Source organism: Trachinotus anak, unplaced genomic scaffold, assembly GCF_046630095.1.
Source record: "Trachinotus anak isolate AG129_WGS33_773 ecotype Australia unplaced genomic scaffold, CSIRO_AGI_Tana_v1 ptg000013l, whole genome shotgun sequence".
Taxonomy (NCBI): Eukaryota; Metazoa; Chordata; class Actinopteri; order Carangiformes; family Carangidae; genus Trachinotus; species Trachinotus anak.
This window is the reverse complement of record NW_027273864.1, coordinates 20114376-20131412: the sequence shown is the minus strand read 5'-3', so window position 1 is coordinate 20131412 and position 17037 is coordinate 20114376. Positions and strand designations below refer to the sequence as shown.

The 17037-nt window shown below is 39.8% G+C and overlaps 1 protein-coding gene across 3 annotated transcripts in view; it reads right to left on the bottom strand.

Annotated features, from left to right (window-relative positions):
- Positions 1 to 17037, bottom strand: part of itga7 (integrin, alpha 7) — a 37408-nt gene that overhangs the window by 4341 nt on the left and 16030 nt on the right. For 2 of the 3 annotated variants that reach the window (XR_011693174.1, XM_071494126.1), the window contains exons 2-24: positions 16459 to 16586; positions 15755 to 15834; positions 15288 to 15543; positions 14074 to 14205; positions 9755 to 9962; positions 9134 to 9330; positions 8743 to 8831; positions 8525 to 8652; positions 8228 to 8323; positions 8044 to 8105; positions 7523 to 7692; positions 7166 to 7315; positions 6065 to 6180; positions 4451 to 4637; positions 4229 to 4303; positions 3513 to 3592; positions 3336 to 3413; positions 2883 to 2985; positions 2419 to 2634; positions 1480 to 1596; positions 1116 to 1229; positions 461 to 559; positions 54 to 179 (exon numbers count right to left, since the gene is read on the bottom strand). Coding sequence is in view for 2 of the 3 variants with exons in the window: in XM_071494126.1 (XP_071350227.1) it covers positions 54 to 179; positions 461 to 559; positions 1116 to 1229; positions 1480 to 1596; positions 2419 to 2634; positions 2883 to 2985; positions 3336 to 3413; positions 3513 to 3592; positions 4229 to 4303; positions 4451 to 4637; positions 6065 to 6180; positions 7166 to 7315; positions 7523 to 7692; positions 8044 to 8105; positions 8228 to 8323; positions 8525 to 8652; positions 8743 to 8831; positions 9134 to 9330; positions 9755 to 9962; positions 14074 to 14205; positions 15288 to 15543; positions 15755 to 15834; positions 16459 to 16586 (3007 nt within the window). In the remaining variant the exon portion in view is untranslated. Of the gene's footprint in view, positions 1 to 53; positions 180 to 460; positions 560 to 1115; positions 1230 to 1479; positions 1597 to 2418; positions 2635 to 2882; positions 2986 to 3335; positions 3414 to 3512; positions 3593 to 4228; positions 4304 to 4450; positions 4638 to 6064; positions 6181 to 7165; positions 7316 to 7522; positions 7693 to 8043; positions 8106 to 8227; positions 8324 to 8524; positions 8653 to 8742; positions 8832 to 9133; positions 9331 to 9754; positions 9963 to 13204; positions 13313 to 14073; positions 14206 to 15287; positions 15544 to 15754; positions 15835 to 16458; positions 16587 to 17037 lie in introns of all 3 variants that reach the window. The other variant, XM_071494127.1, reaches the window with a different exon arrangement.

Genomic DNA, 17037 nt, shown 5'->3' with positions numbered 1-17037 from the left:
ATGAAAGGCACACGGACCATCGTTAAAGCATTAGGGTGTCCTGTGTGTGTTACCTTCCACAGTATGCAGACCAGTAGAGTCAGCAGCAGGATGCCTGCCAGTATGGCTATGAGGATGATCCACCAGGGGATCCAGTACTGGTCAGCCAGACCCGGTTCAGGGTAGATCATCAATGGAACCTGAAGAGAATTTGAGGAAAGATTCAAAGTGCAAATTCAGAAGATATACGGGATATATATTTATCACTGCTGGATTGATGCCATGTAGTGAATGAATAAGTGAGTCAGGCCCTAGTCACACATGTCTGTGGTGAAATTAGTGATGTATTTCTCACTGATGGTAAGAATGTGTACAAAGTCCTGCCAAAAACAGTATTCCTACCTATTTAACAAAACACTTTTCAAAAAGACAGTGAGTGCCTGACACAAAGAGATGTGGGCAGTGTAAGCTTGCGGAGTACCTGTGCAGCAGCATCCTGGAGGACCAGGTGCTTGATGCTGGACTTGACAGTGATGTTGGCTCTGACCAGCAGCTCCAGAGCACTGACTGCTGGAAACTCCTGAGAGAGCGAGAGTAACCATTAGGAAAACTTGGTATTTAATACCTAACCAGATACATTAAATGTTCACAGTATTATTGTGCTTTCTTCACCTCAGATATGGTTACAGCGGTTGAAGTTACCATGAAAAATAATTTCTTAAGTCACAATAATATTCCAATCAAATCCCTCCCATACCAACATTTTGAGTGAATAAGTCAAACCACGGGAGAGACGTACCATCTCAAGAACATTTTACTGGATGTTTAAGGACCATGTTGGTTGTTACATTTCTATATTTGACGTTACTCTTGGAACTGACTGTTAAAGCTGCAGGTGGCTCAGTGGTCAAAGCGGACAGCTGTAGTCACAGACTGCTGACAGCCTCAACATTAAAGCCTCCAACCACCTCTCATTACTCACTGTGTAAATGCACTTGCTTCAGTTATTACTCATAAACTTGCATTAGTACTTGAATCAGTGTGAGTGCCGGCACCAGCTGTAACAGCTGAAGCTGAGAGAGAGAGTAATATGCAATAAGGCTGATGTAATGATGACAGGACTTTTTTTTTTGTACCTCTATGAAGCTGCTGTTCCACAGTCTGGCATGGATCTTGAGGACAGCCTGACCAGAGAAGCTATGGAGAGGACACTGGAACAGGACACAGCGTGCCGACCCCAAGAGACAATCCTGGAAGAAAAAAATGACAGCTGAGCACTCTGGGTAATGTTTTGAATTGAACTGGAGACAGACATAAGGAGAATAGTGAAAAGCTAAATGGACAAAGCCTGCATCTTCTTTTGTGCATCTACATTTTAGGGCTATTCATTTGCCTGTATGCATTAGTCATAAATCAATAAAACACTCCTTCTTTATCTTTTCTTCTGTCCTTCCTTCTACTTTTCTCTCCTCTTGCCTTCTCTGTTCTTTCCCCTCTTACCAGTTTGAGTGACTTGCGTCGCTCTGAAGCTGCCACAGCTGGGGTGGTGCTTTCCACGTTGCCTTTTGCCATCACTTGAACTTCATCCTCTGGGTGGGAGCGGCGTGCTCTCCCAGCCTGACGGAGAGAGGCAGCAATGGATCAGGAAAAAGCATTAAGCATCAATGAGAGGATGTAGGCCTGATAAAGAGACTTTCTATTGTACTGTTTATTTTTTACACAAATCACCTGCATTAATAGCAAACACAGTAAAATATTAAAATTGAGACTGAATGAAAAGTTTGCCACAATGCCCACATTGTGTATTGTTAATTTCTGGAGTGAAGAATTCACAAATGATAGACCTATGATTCTTAGGCAAAGTGAAGTAATTAACACACAGAAATCCTACAGAAAGGTAATGTTATTCCTTCATCGGAGAACTGTAGGGCTGCAACAACAATCAATTTCATTATCAATACGTCTGAAAATTATTTTCTATCATAACTGATAGATGGTTCAGTGTAGAAAATGTCAGAAAATAGTGAAAGATGTCAGCTGTTATTGCCTTAAGCCCAAGTAAACATATTCAGATATCTTGTTTTGTCTGGCCAAGAGCCAAGAAACACAAAGATGCTGAGTTCACTATCATAGAAAACTAGCAAATATCACAGTTAAGAAGCTGGTACCAGTGAATTAATAATTTCAGGTCTAGAGTACAGGTAAATTTTGGGGTGTCTGGGGAAGTAATGAAACTGAATAAGCCCAACAACAGAGGCCCCTCAGACAATTAATCCAGCCGTGCCACTTTGCTCAGTTTAGGAACCTTCCAGTGCAAAAAACATGAATTGACTGCACCTTCACAGGTGGATGCAGACTGAGTGAAACTGTGTAGCGTCTTTATTGGTGGTGTTGAATAGCATTTACTCTAAAATGAGAAATGAACTCCGGTCTGCTTACTGTGTGATTGACAGACTGTGGAAGCTCTGCAGGTGAAGAGCTCTGTAGCTTTAGAGGATTCAGGGCCCCTGCGGGTGTGCAGTGTGTGTCTGAGTGTCCCTCGAACTTCAGGCTTGCAGGATACAGAAGCCATTTCTTATTGGACAGCTCATATGGCCACATGATGTTTAGGAAGGCCGAGCCGAGTGTCTGCAGAGCTTGTCCAGGATTAGCCACCTGACAGAGGAAATATATACAGTATATTAAGAAAGTGTGATAATTTTTTTCTTGGGTGATTTTTATATTATATTAAACATAATACATTGTATTGTAAAAGTGTAAATGTCACTTCTTTCATTCACAACTTTGATTAAACTAAACTCATTACTTGTGTGAAACACCACGATCATATTTCATACTATCACACAGAGGGGAGGACCCACACATGACCTTCCTTCACACACACACAAACACTCATTTCTCACCACAAACTCAAAATCCACAGGGCTGCCGATGTCCTCCAGACTCGTCATGGCACTCTCTCCCCTCACTGCCCCGCTGAAGAACAGCTGGTGAGGACGAGCAAGCCTGCGGTAAAACACAACATCACGTCAGTGTGTCAGACAGCTGCATACACACACACACACACACAGCCTCAGATGGCTGTTTACTAGGTGGCAGTATTGTTTAAACTGAATTTTATTCAGTCAAAACGTATTTTTATTTTAAGCTTCCAACAATACCTCAAATGTCAACTGGAATATTTCACGTGTGATGCTGTCAAATGGTTTGGAATAAGATTATTTTAACATACTCAAAGCTGAATGAAAAACAGAATTTGTATGTTAAGGGTTTCAGTAAACTGACCTAAAAAAAAGCAGCAATCCAAAGCCAGAGAGGGTTATAAACATTGACGCCACTGTTCAGGTTTTACTCACCCACTGACAGACAGAGGGAGCTCTATCACAACTTTAGCAAATGCTGTGACTGGGACCAGGTCAGGCTGCTCACTGATACTGAGAACAAAACAGTGAACAAACACAGTGATCAAAGGATGAGTTGGTCTGAACATTTCGAACATCTGCAATTAAATAACCAATTTTGACTGAACTTACGTTGTCAATAAGAGGTCTGCTGTCAGCTCAGTGGTCTCAATGGTGATGTTTGATGTGCTCAAGTTGATAGAGAATTTCAGCTGAGAGACAAACACACACGTGAGTATATTACAACAAGTAAAAAGACAAAAAAAAAAAAATTACACATGATAAGCAAAAAAGGTATTTTATTGATGCATCTGCTGATGTTTGTTCTTTAACACATTAATGAATGGAGCAGGTTTGTTATTTGTTACATTACCATCTTGTTTTAGTGGGTTTAAATCTTAAAATAACAATGAATGTAGGGCTGCAAGTAAAGATGAGTTTTATTATCGATAAATCATATTCTCTTGATGAATCAGTTTTATCGTTATGTCAAGTGGTTGCCATGATTTCCAAAAGCCCAAGATGATAAATTCATATACACTGCTTATTTTATTCACCAATAGGCCCACGACAGAGTTTATTCAGGTTATAATCAGATATGACAAAGAAATAAGGTAAATCATCACATTTAAGAAGCTTTAAACAGCAAATGTTTGGAATTTTTGCTTGAAAAATGACTAAACTAGCAGGCAATTAATTTACAAACAATATTTTTTTCTAGGAAAAATAAAAAAAAGTCTAATATATAAAATAAAATATATCCCAGCTAAATTAAGAGTGCTATACGCAATTAAATGATTTTATGGCAACACTTTTCAGACTGGATTTCCACTGATTTGCTTCCTTACCTTAGCATCTCGTTTGACAGGGTTTCCCAGGTCACACTCAACTTGTGAGCCATTCTGGTTCGCTTGACACCTCATCTACAGTCAGTCATAACAGATCACAGAGCATTTTGGTTCAATCCCATATGGGTTGGGTAACTTTCACTGTCATCATTTTAAATATACTTTGGTCTAATACACCAATTCAAAGTTTGTTTCAAACAGTGCTGTGTTTTGAGCCCATACCTGTGGTGGGACCCTGGAGCCAGCATACGACAGTGTGTTTGGAAGGGAGATAAGCAGCTGAGCGGCATGAGCATCATCTCCATCCTCCTGGGGGTAGAGCGGGTCAGAGGGCATGTTGGTGACGGTGATCTCCAGCACCACCACTCTCTGGTCTGACAGGGAGAACACCTGCACGCCATCCTCATCTCTACAGAAAGGCAAAGAAGACAGCAGGGAGGAAGATGAAAACACACATTTACAATTAGGGAGCAAATAGTTTTAAGTGAAAGTAAAACAAATAATTATTATATTGTTAGACAAGTAATCCTGCATCTCGCATCTCTCGCATATTAAAAGATAGGTACCACCTTCTAATATGCATTTGTAAAGGCTTTGCAAATTATACAATCCCTCTGGCTGATGTTTATACTGCTCCAACATGAGGCTTTGTCTTCTCAGCTCTGGGGGTCCTCAGGAAGACTCTTTTAAGGGAGCTTTTTGGAGATGTGAAGCTCATCAGGATTATCATTACAAAGTGAGAAACTCATTCACCTTTATCAATCTTTAAAGCCAAAGGGACAAATGTTATTCTTACTAAAGGTTTATAACTGATCTAAAAACATTAGCAAACGATTTATTAATCTTTAATTAAACCATTATCAATGGAGAGATGTAACTAAGTAATTCATGTGTGCTGTACAAATATGAGGCACTTTTATCTGACAGCTTTACTTACTAGTTACGTTACACATTAAGATTCATCCACACAAATTTATGATGATGCTTTGTTATGAAGTTAATTAGCTGATTAATTCATTAGTAAGCAGATTATTATTCAAATTATTTTTCATGTTAAAATACAAAACATTCCATGGTTCCAGCTTCTCAAATGTGAGGATTTGCTGCTTTTACTTTTAATGATCTTAATTATTCATTTTCTTTAATTATTCTAATCTTTTTTTGATCATTTTTAAGGTTTGCACTGTTGGTTGGGAAACATTGTGCACTTTGTGTAATTGTGATGGTACTTCTCACTATTTTCAGAATTTGTAACAACCAAAAAATCTGTTGACTAATCAAAAAGTGACCAGCCGATTAATCCTAATCATCAGTTGCAGTCCTATATAACAGTTAAACTAACCATTATAACCAGTTTTCTGCACTGAGTACTTTCACTTTTAAAAGTTTAAAATTTACCTGATTATTACTAACATGCTTATATATATAGTATATTTTTCAATACAGGGTTTTTACTACTACTAATACTGTAACAAAGTATTTTTACAGTGTGGTATTGGTACTTTTACTTGAATGCTTCCACTACCGTTTACTTATAACTTATAAACCCTTTATAAATGACTCATTATTGTTTTATAACTAGTTTCATCATATAAATTTAGCAACATGAATCATGCATCAACATGCATCAAACATGAATCAAGAATCATGAAACTGTGAATGTATGAAAGTATTTATCCCATGCAAACAGTGAAAATACACTTTATTCCCTCTATTCCCTCTGTATACACATGATGTTTGCATTGGGGTTTAGGTTACTAGGCAACAGTTCCTCAGGCAACAGATTACATTATAAAATCCACCAGCTCACACAGAATGGGTTAGGCAGATACTAACTTTGGCAGAGGGGTGAAGAGGTCAGAGGTCAGGGGTCGTGTTCCAAACTGATGGCTCAGCTTCAGGTTGCTCTGGCAGATTTTGTCATAGCCACATCCTTCTCGCAGGAAGTTCACCTGCAAGGGGCAAATCAAGGCAGACATTAGGTCTTGTGTGTCAGCGTAAAAGTGTAAGTATAAGTATCAACCTCAGTATCAACTTTCATGACATAATTAAATTATGCAGAATGGTGAAAGTGTTTAAATGCATTTTTATTGCATTATACCTTAAACCTACCTTAAAATACAGGACTGTAATTAAGAACATTAACTCCTACTGTACTGTAGAGCCTTTCCTTCCATTAAAATTAGTCATACAAGCAGCTTATTGCAACCCTTAGCTGTATTTTCTTGTTAATTTATTGTTATGTGAAACAGCATCAGTTTTTCAGCACATGGCCCAAAATGACACATTTACACTGAACTCACTGATCCTTCTAGAGGTCAGGGTGGATCTCTGGGTCGATGAAAGATTGGACATGAGAGACAGCTATGTTTCTCTTGTCAACGCTGGTTCTTTTAACCATGACCATGATCATTCTTTAACCTTAATCATGGGCCTCTTCCTCACCACTCTTAAAAGGCCAATTAAGACATTAGGGGGTTTAAGAACAAAACCATGGATACAGCCAGTGTGTGTGTGTGTGTGTTTGTGTGTGTGTGTTTGTGTGTGTGTGTGTGTGTGTGTGTGTGTGTGTGTGTGAGAGAGAGAGAGAATGCCCCAAGAATGCAGAAATGTTATATTTAATTTAAATGTTATATTTAACAGAAGCAACCCTCTTCCAACCCCAGCATGACTGTGAGAAGATTTTGCGACAGTTTAATCCTGCAGTTTAACAAAAATCCATCCTTTTGCATATTTATGTTGTGACCGGACAGCAACATTTCAGCTGAATAGGTTTAATAATATATTTAGCTTTAGCTTAACTACCCAAGACGAGCCTGAATTACTGCAAAAAAGTTGTTGATGGGACGCATTACATAAAGCCTTAACTTCTTTATCCAGAAATGGGAGAATGGGAGTGACCAATTAACATGAATCCTGACTGTTTTTGTTACAGACCTCGAAGTGCACCGTATTAGATGGAGAAACACTCAGTACAGGTGCCAGCTCCTCCAGCCTCTTGACACCTGAGTGTCTACGTGGTGGCACAGGCTTGATAGTATGGGTTATTGACAGGGAGATGGGACGCAGTTTGTCACGGATGTTCTCCTGCAGGGACAGAGATTATAAAAATGGTTAATGGTCAATATAATATCTGGTCAGAAACATGTGGCAGATGTGGATGACTTCTGCAGCATTTTGACTGCCATTTGTCAAAATATAGAATGAAAAGGAAAGTATTTAGCGCACCAAAACTCAGCACAAAAAGGCAGATTGAACAAAAAGGCACAACAAGAACAAATCTGAGTGACTGACGTGGACTTGGAAGACAGCAGTGGTGCACACAGCTTGCCGCTGTCCATGCAGCTCCACCTCTTCTGTCTGAGTATACTCTGGCTCTAGTGAACTGCGGCCCAGGAAGTTAACGCGGTGCGGGAGGCCCAGCTTCCTGCGCTCAGTGTCAGCTTCAAAGTGCACCACCAGGGCTTGAAGGGAGTAAAATGGGGGCGATGCATAGAGAGAGAGAGAGAGAGAGAGAGAGAGAGAGAGAGAGAGAGAGAGAGAGAGAGAGAGAGAGATTGCAATACAGAAATGTCAGGACACACACAGAGAGCACTTAAAGAGCCCACCAGGGAGGGAACATATATTAAGACCCCCATCTTGGGTAATAAGGTATTACACAGCTGTGATTTAATCATAATAAAGTCTAACATTACCCCACAGATAAGGTTACTGTCCACTGTAAATAGAAATCACTCCTGTCACTGTGGAAGGTGATATAAAGTCCCACGTGAGAGAAGATCAAAAATGGTCGTGAACACTGAGGTGTGACTTACTAATGTGTCTTGAGTAGTTTTCTGGGTGGGCTACGAAGATGAAGCAAGCATTGACCTCCATGCTAAAAAAGGCAGATGGTGGAGAGTGAAAAAAACAATCTCTGTTTTTACAACTTCAATTATGGCACAAAATACTGCAGAAATACATTTTAGTTTAGCTAGGTTATCCTGGATGTTTCCTTACCAGACTCCATTTCTGCCCTTGCAGTTGGAATGCTCCAGATCAATGTTTTGAGGGTCAGTAGATATTTCTCGGCCCACATGAATGACTGGACGAGACCTTGGGAACACATAAAAACACTAAAGATTTAGAAAAAATTATGACTAGCTGATGGTAAACATGCAAGTTTTATGATAAAACTTGTACTTCATGAGTGTGTGTTTCGTGTCTGCATAGATGTAGAATTTGATGCAGATTTTTTCCAACAATTAAAATTTGATTTAGAGCCAAATGGGCTGTTTCCTGTCAAATAACTCTCACCTGAAGAGAACCACTGAATCATTAAGAGAGCCCACTGCAATGTCTGGATATTGATTATTGTCAATATCCAGACCACCTGAAATGGAGTATCCAAAACGTTTCACATCAAAGTCACGACCGTCCAACACCTAATGGGAATAAAATCACAATCCTTTTATTGTATTCATTCAGTCCTTCCATTTTTACTCCTTCGTCATCATATGAAACCTTTAACTCACCTGAGCAGGTTTTGTCTCAATTCCAGCATCTGAGCCTCTGTAAATAAAAACTTTGCCATCTCCATCAAATGGTGCTCCTACAGCAATATCTGCACACACACATTAGAAATTAAATACATTAATTTCTTCACATATACATTTCAATGGTTTCAATTATGAACGCACAGTGTGGTTTATATTTCATAAGTAAAAGCGGTAAAAATGCTAGTACTGACTGTTCCAGTGTATTTGGAAGTATTATTATATCAAAATATAAACATGACTATATCAGCAAAAAAAAGGAAGGAAAGGAAAGGAAATATGTGTTTACACATATTGTCTTTGGAGTATGACAAAAACATCGAGGCCATTATTGACAGTCATGAGCTGAGTGAAAAGACATTGTTCTCACCTCCGTATCCATCCTGGTCCACATCTCCAATGCTGCTGACTGTCATCCCAAACATGGAGTCATACGTCCCATTGAGACGGATTGGCCGAGCCTGATCATCCCAGTGGCCAAAGGGGTTCAAGTACACATAAACAGCTCCACCAATCTCTGCCTTACGGTCAAAAAAGTTAGGCGCTCCAACAATCACATCCGTCCAGCTACAGACAAGAGCAGGAATAGCAAGAGAGAATTACAAGTTAAAGACCGCCTCCAGACACTTTTAACACATAATACAAAATACTCTGCTGTGAATAATTATATGCTTATGATATCATTTTCAAAAGGTGACACAATGCAGAAAAAAAGTGAGAAAGGGACAAAGGATGGATGTCAATGCAATGATGTAGTTTTGCCACAAAAAAGTTTAAATTATGTAGGTACATTTTTTTAATAACATCAATTAAATCCAGAATCTATCTATAAATATGCACATATGGTTTATTTCAAAAGTTTAACTGCTTTGCTTTGGTGGACACTAGAACTTATCATTCTTTTCTTTGCACCAAGCCCACACATCCTCAGCCATCCCTCTTTGTTTTATGATGATTATCCAGACGGACTTCACATTCAGCATTCCCTCACCCGTCCCTGTTTAGATCCGCCGTAGCTACTGAGTACCCAAACGAAGACGCCAGCTCCTCCCCCCAGAGAATGTGCTGCGGCACCAGCCGATACACATTGTCCTTCCTCAGCAGCAACACCGCCCCCGTGTGATTGGCCCGGGGTGCACCTGCCACGAAGGTCAGCTCTCCAAGGGTCATTATTCCCATGGCAGAGTCCACGGAAAACCCTGGTAGAAGAGGGAGGAAGGAAAGCAGAGCGGAGGAAGTGGGTCGGGGGTTAGTATTGACCGTGGGGCTCAGAGGCTCATCTCCTCTCAGTGTAGCATGTTCTGCTCGTCTTCTTACTAATGAAATGTTTGCCTTAAGTGACTATTGATTTTATGCCAAACTCATGATGGGTGTAAATGTCCTGGGTGCCGTGTTTGCTAGAGGAAGGCTGTCGGAGGCCAGTGAATGGTTGCGTGTCCACTAGTACGAGCAAAAGGGCAGAAGGAGATGCATTGGTCATCACCTAATGTCTCATGAGATTCATGATCCTCCTGTTCTGAATCAGTTCAGTTGCCTATGGGGAAGGCAGTATGTAAACACAGTGGGTGGCTATTAATCAGATTTATAGCCTAAAGCATCTCCTCCTTTGTGTGAGTGTGCATTGTGGAAGCGTACATCTGTATGTGTGTGTGTGTGTGGGTTTGGGTGTAAAGGAATGTGAAGATGTGTTTGCATGTAAATCAAGTAAAGCGAAGGACTGAACAAGTGGAGAGGGGGAAGGGTGTGTCCGTTTGCTTCATGACAAGACTGTGTTGAAATTTTTTTTATCAAGGTGTGAAAAATTGCACATCATATCAAACATTTCACATCAAGAGAAGCAACCACATGCATTTGCTTCACTAGTTTAAAAAGAAAAACCGTGCAGAGGGTGTGAAAAGGGAGGATAATCTATCAGGACATTTGTTAGTCCTGAGTAAACATGCAGAGGAAGACAAAACAGAGACAAACAGTGAGCAGCTCCAGGGTGGCAGGTGTGGAATGCAACAGTCTGCATCTCAGCTCCTGTAAAAACCAACTGACAGAGACAAGGTGCTACTTTCTCCACACAGGGTGGCTTTTAACACACAGCCTTACTACAAGGTCGACACTGTAAAACTAAATGGGGAATGGAAGCTTAATGCCGCAAAAGGTTTTTAAAGGGGATGGGGGCCCTGCATCAGCCCAACAACAAGGTGGGGCCAGCAGTGGTAATCTCAATAAACTGTTTGGTTTTGCTTCATTTCTTAGGTCTAAATTATTTGTAATAATTCTGTTCCATGTTTTTCAAATGGTTTTGTCCGTATGATTAGTCTATAAGTAATGATCTCTATTTCATACATTCCTGTGGAAGCTGTAACCTCACTATGCCAGTGTGCACTTCTTCATTACCATGTGATCACCAACAGAATATTAAGCTAACATCTATTTGATGTTAGAAAAAGATTATTGTATTGCATTTCAGAGATTGATTATTTTCCATCAGAAACAGAATTTCCCTGTATTACATGAGTGATAGTATGAACATTATTATTCATCTAATTTAACATTTCAAACTCAAAACATTCTCCCATTTATTTTTAATTTGTATGGTATTGTCTCATGACTCAGTGACAAAAGCTTTATATAATTTAAATTAATGTGAAGTCATATAACTTAGTCATTATGAATCCATGCACTCTTTATTGTTTACTTATTATTTACCCTTATAATGTTAATCTTTTTTAAATTTTCCATTTAAATTTTTTTTTTTTTTAATTTATCTTTGTTTATTTTTTGTTTTTTCTGTTTTATCTCAGCAACTAGATTTGTAACGTAGCTCATCGTTGTTTTTTTTTTGTTTTTTTTTGGAAAACGAAACCTGGACAACCTTGGCAACAGTTGCAGCCACTTAAATGTGGCATAAAACCTCCACAAAACCATTATATGGATGTAATTTGATTTGGCCTTGATGGAGGTAAAAAGGGATATATGCCTTTATTCAGCATTCCTCCCTGGAATGTCTTACTATGGATTTACTTCATACTATAGCTCTACTGTTTGTATTGAACTATAATAAAAGAAACAATTGGAATCCTGTGCCATGTGAGATTTATAAACCATTATGGAAAATAATTCAGAAATATCCACAACACTGTCTGTTTTCATTTTAGTAAGCATGCATGGGTGTGGCATATCATCTGGTTAGGATAAACACAAGCATGTGAGTTATGATGATGGCCAAAGGTCATGTGGGAATTAGTGTTGTCAAGGAGACAGTTCAATATGGTGAGTAGGCGGGTAAACAGGGTTGGAGGTATGTGAATAAAGAGATTTATAGCAGATCCACACACTTTGTGAAAATTAAGAACTGGAACGAAGCAATAACAATAAATATAAAAGGCCTGTTAAGAAGATGATGAGTCAGTACACATGGACACTAAATACTGAGAGATTAATAACAGAGTATCTCAGAATACATTCTTTAAGCTCCAAAAAAAAAAAAAAAAACTAACACTAGTCCAGCACTTTGGTCCTGATCGAAATATCTCAACAACTACATTCATCGTCCCCATGGAATGAATCCGTCTGACTTCTGTGATCCCTGACTTAGCACTGATGGTAAAAAAATATCCAGTGAAAATATCTCTACATCTACAGAATGGACTGGTAGAAATATTTTGTCATTCCTGGTTCCATGATGAGGCGTCCTAATGGCTTGATGAACATCATTAAAATCAAAATATGAAATTTGTCTAATCGCCTGAAGGTTTACGACCAAATACCTGGGAGTGACATTCCCACCAACCTCAGCTGTACTTTGCATTTTGTGCTATCAGCAAATGTTAGCATGCAGCGAATACATGCTAACATGCTAAACTAAGTGAAGACCATATACCTGCTCAGTATCAGAATGTTAGCACTTGAGTGTTTGAGTAATTATGAGCATGTTAGCACGCGGATATTAGCATTTAGCTTAAAGTGCTGCTAACATAACGTGGTCCGGTTTGTTAGTTAAACTCCGTTTATAAGTAAAACGACAACAACCGACAAGAAAACCACCACCTGGGAAGCTTGGTACCGACACACACATGCAGACTGACAGACTGACTCAACACACTACAAATGACAGAGATCTACAGACAGAACACATAAACACCCTGCTGCTTCTCAAAGAGACAACCATCTTTCCAGTTCCACCACTAGTCAGAGACAAAAAAGGAAGAATAATCATTCCAAACATTAAAAAAGTTTTTAATTAAATTAAATGAACCTAGTTAATATATTTTCAGTTTTGGATGGCTGTCTCTTTACAACAGTGAAGGTGATATTATCCCAATGCTAAAATCTACACATGTAGACACGAGGTGGAGTTAGCAGAAAAGATTAAGACAAAGACGGAGAAGGGACTATTTCATCTACAAGCCCAGTCCGGTCCAAACAACAACACCTCACGCCTACAAACCTAAGTAGCTATTATGAGCTACATCCTCAAACGGTGTGGGCCGGCTGGAGGGCTCCAGAGTTTTGTACAGCAGTGCATCTTCAACAGGGCTAGCCATGAACAAGAGCCCTATGGCCCGAGACAGGAAAAAGAAAGACAGAAAGAGAAAGAGAGACAGGGGGAGGAGTGTGGGAGGGGAGTGATGGGGTGGTGAAATGGTGAGGAGAAACAAAGAGTGAAAAGAGAGAAAAAAGGGAAAAGGGAGGTGCAGGTGAGACAAGCTGTGATTGATTGGTGTTCTGTCTTTGTGGTGCCACAGTGGTTTTTTTTCTCCTGCAAAACCACCAGGCACCCGGTAGAGAGATGACATTTGAGGCTCAGACTGTACCCTGACAGTGCACACCACCAACCTAAAGTTTTGACATGTTTTCCTGGCTTCATTCCTAGAAGAGGGGAGTGGATGCAGTGAGGATAACATCACTGGTGTGATTTTTCATTTTTATTTTTGGACAACATTTTGCTTGTTTTTCCAAGAAAGGGAACAAATACTGGCATTATAAGAATCTATGTCAGGCCATAATAAGTTTCGGTCATGTTTGACATGTGCACCCACATTCACATGGGAAAGTGTTTAAAAAGAAAAGAGGTCGGGTCATATGCAGGGCTTTATGAGTTACACAGATAGGCACAGCCAGAAATAATCTGCAGAGACACTAAAACATGTTTTCTCACAACCGGTCAGAGGCAGTTTGGCTGTTGCTGCTGTTGCTAACTGCTGTGGTTATCTCAGTCATGTTGGGGTACAGTTTGAGCCCTGGTGCCGCCCCTCCTCCGGCCCTCGCTTTCTCTCCTGTGCGCAGGCAGCAGTGAGCAGGGAGGGCAAATCCTACCCATGTAACTGTGGTAAGGCACAGGGATGAGCTGAGCGTTAAGTTGTTTCTCATCTGCCACCTCGTAGGGTCCATCATCATAGAAACCGAGGTCAAGCAGAGTCTGGTTTAGGAGCTGAACGCGCATCTCACCTGGAATGGAAATAGGTAAGGGCACAGCAAAGCAACAACACAACAGTGGGGCAGGGGGTGATTCTTTACCTTCAGTAAAATCAGAACCATCGATCATATCGTGCAGACAAAATGCAGAATCAAATCTTAATGTATGTGATGCACATAAATGCTTGAAACAATTACACAGTAAAGCATAGAATTAATCTTGTGTTGCAGAATATGACAATACAATATAAATCAATCCAGTAACTTACTACTGTATCAGATAAATCTCAGTGCTTTCTTTGATGGATGCTGCTGCTCCGAATAATTTCAGTGTCCAATCACCAGATGGACACTGAACAGAATCTGGTTTTTTTTTTTTAAATCCATGCATATTGTCCTGCTAGTAGTCTACTGTTTTATTTAGACAGTTTACATGGCTTGGATTTCTTCTCTTGCTCACACTAAAATCTTCCACAATAAAAAGTCGCAGTATTCGATGTTGAGCTTCACCCTTAAAGGAACAGTTCAATGTTTTTGGAAATAAACTTGTTAGCTTTCTTGCCAGCAACAGTAACTTTCTTGTCTTTCTGCTGATTGTTCAAAATGGTGAAAAGTCATTTTTTACATTTTTATTTTGTACAGATTAAACACAGAAGATGTAGCCAGGCTAGCTGTTTCCCCGTGTTTTTAGTCTTTATGCTACACTAAGCTCATCAGCTTCTGGATGTATTTACCATACAGACATTTCAGCGGTATCAATTAATTTTGTTTGACTTTTGGCAAGAAAACTAATTCTAATTGCCAAAATGTATAATTATTCGTTTAAATCTGGGGAAAATCTGCAAAAACAAGCATTCCAAACGTAGTAATGGCAAAAAAGGGTAATAAGAACTTTCAATGACGTCATCTACAAACCAATACAACACCTGATATTGCATTCTGTCTTCCAGAAGTGTGGCAAACACACTAGTCATAACACACACATAAGCCATAATGTCTTTAAAAGGCAATATATGCTGGCAGAGTCCGCTTGACGCTGCCACCTAGAGGCATAATAATATTAAACAGTTCTCCATAGGAATAAAATATCTGTAATGCTTTGTAATGCTCCTCACCTTTCCAGTTGTATGTTCCTGGAGCGCCAAACAGAATGAAGTTGTTGTCTGGCGTGAAACTGACAGACAGGCCCTGCTGACAGAAACCAAACTGCTCGTGTCCCAGCGGCCGACCCTCGCAGAACTTCCACTCCCCTCCGTCCAGGTCATCTCGCTCCGTCAGGTCCTCGCTCAGCACATAACAGCGTCCAATAGGGTCACGGGTCTCTGAAGTTTGATTTACACGTTGCCTGAACTCATACAGGTGAGCGCAGGTCTGGTGAGGGATTGAGAACAGCATTATCATATTTATTTTCACTATTTTTTGGGAGTGATGACAAAAGAGGTTATAATGGTTCATTCAATACAACTTAACAGATCAACCAAAGCTGAAAATGTGTCTTCTGTGTTATCTTCTAAGTCTCATTCTCAAAAAACAGATCTAGCTTCCTGCACTGATTAATTTACAGGATGTGGTCTGCACTCACCACCACCTTCCCTCCAATCCCCTGACTTCTGACAGTAACTCCCAGCCACTGGTTGTCTTTGCTCTCTCTGTCCAGACTCACTGGGAGAAAACACGGAAGGAAATGGCAATCATGTTGGTCTCCATGTTGTAAAGCAATTAGGATCAGAGCCACAGTAACCAAACAGCACTTTCTTAGGCAATGGAGTAATTCAAGTTCAAATTATAATATAATTTTCTCTTATGCAATGCAAATGACCAAGTACAATAAATACAGTAAACACATTTCGATAGCAACATTAGTTAGAATCTTTTGAATACAAAGCTATGATGTACATACATATTCACATAATCCTGCAGCAAAACAATGGATCTAAAAAGGCACATTATGATGTTATAAAACAGTGGGAAGGTAAATTCAAGGATAAAGTCAAAAAAGGAAGCAGAGTGTGCTTGAAAATCTCTCTTGTGTACAAACTAGGACTGAAACAATTTATTTTCGCTGGGCATTAATATGATTCTCAATTAAAACAGCTGTTAAAGCAAGAATTTTCAGTTTACTATCACAAAGTAAGAACTAAGAAAACATCTGAGAAGCCAAAACCAAATAATTTCTGGCAATTTTGCTGCAGAAATTACATTTAATCACTTCATCAGTGACCAAAATAGTTTCTGATTACTTTGTCAATCGATCGACTAATTATTTCAGCTATAGTATAAACTCACCTTCTCCATCAATATCCACCCTCTCACAGTCATACTCCTCTGGTGTGATTGGACACTTGAACAGGGCCCCTGGTCGAGTGCCCAGCAACTGCCCCTGCCCTGCTGCCTGTGGTGCCCCCACCAGGATCCTGAGGGAACATGAGTGACATTTAATTGTAATATGTGGTGTCCAAGATTGATGGCTGATGTTATAGAGGTATGTTTCACGGGTCTGTACATATAACAGAAACGGCATTGTAAATTCATCCTGGGTCCCATGACAGAAACCTCTCATGAACACATGCTTAAAAGCTAAAGAGTCTGTGTGTGACTGCTGCTGCTCCCGAAGATGATTGCACTGTGGCAATAACTAAAGACAGCTCAGACGTCAAATATCCTGAAACAATAAAACAGAAAAAGTGCGGTGGACCAAAACTGAATTCTGAAAAGTGAGGGGGTCATGTACCCCGCATCCCCGGTGGACATTATGGCCTTGGTTGTTTCACATGTGACTTTTGGCTATTTTCACACAGTAAAAGCCTCAGCTGAACAAAGCCACCATTACTCTAAATATAAACACCTGCAGCTCAAGCAAAACAA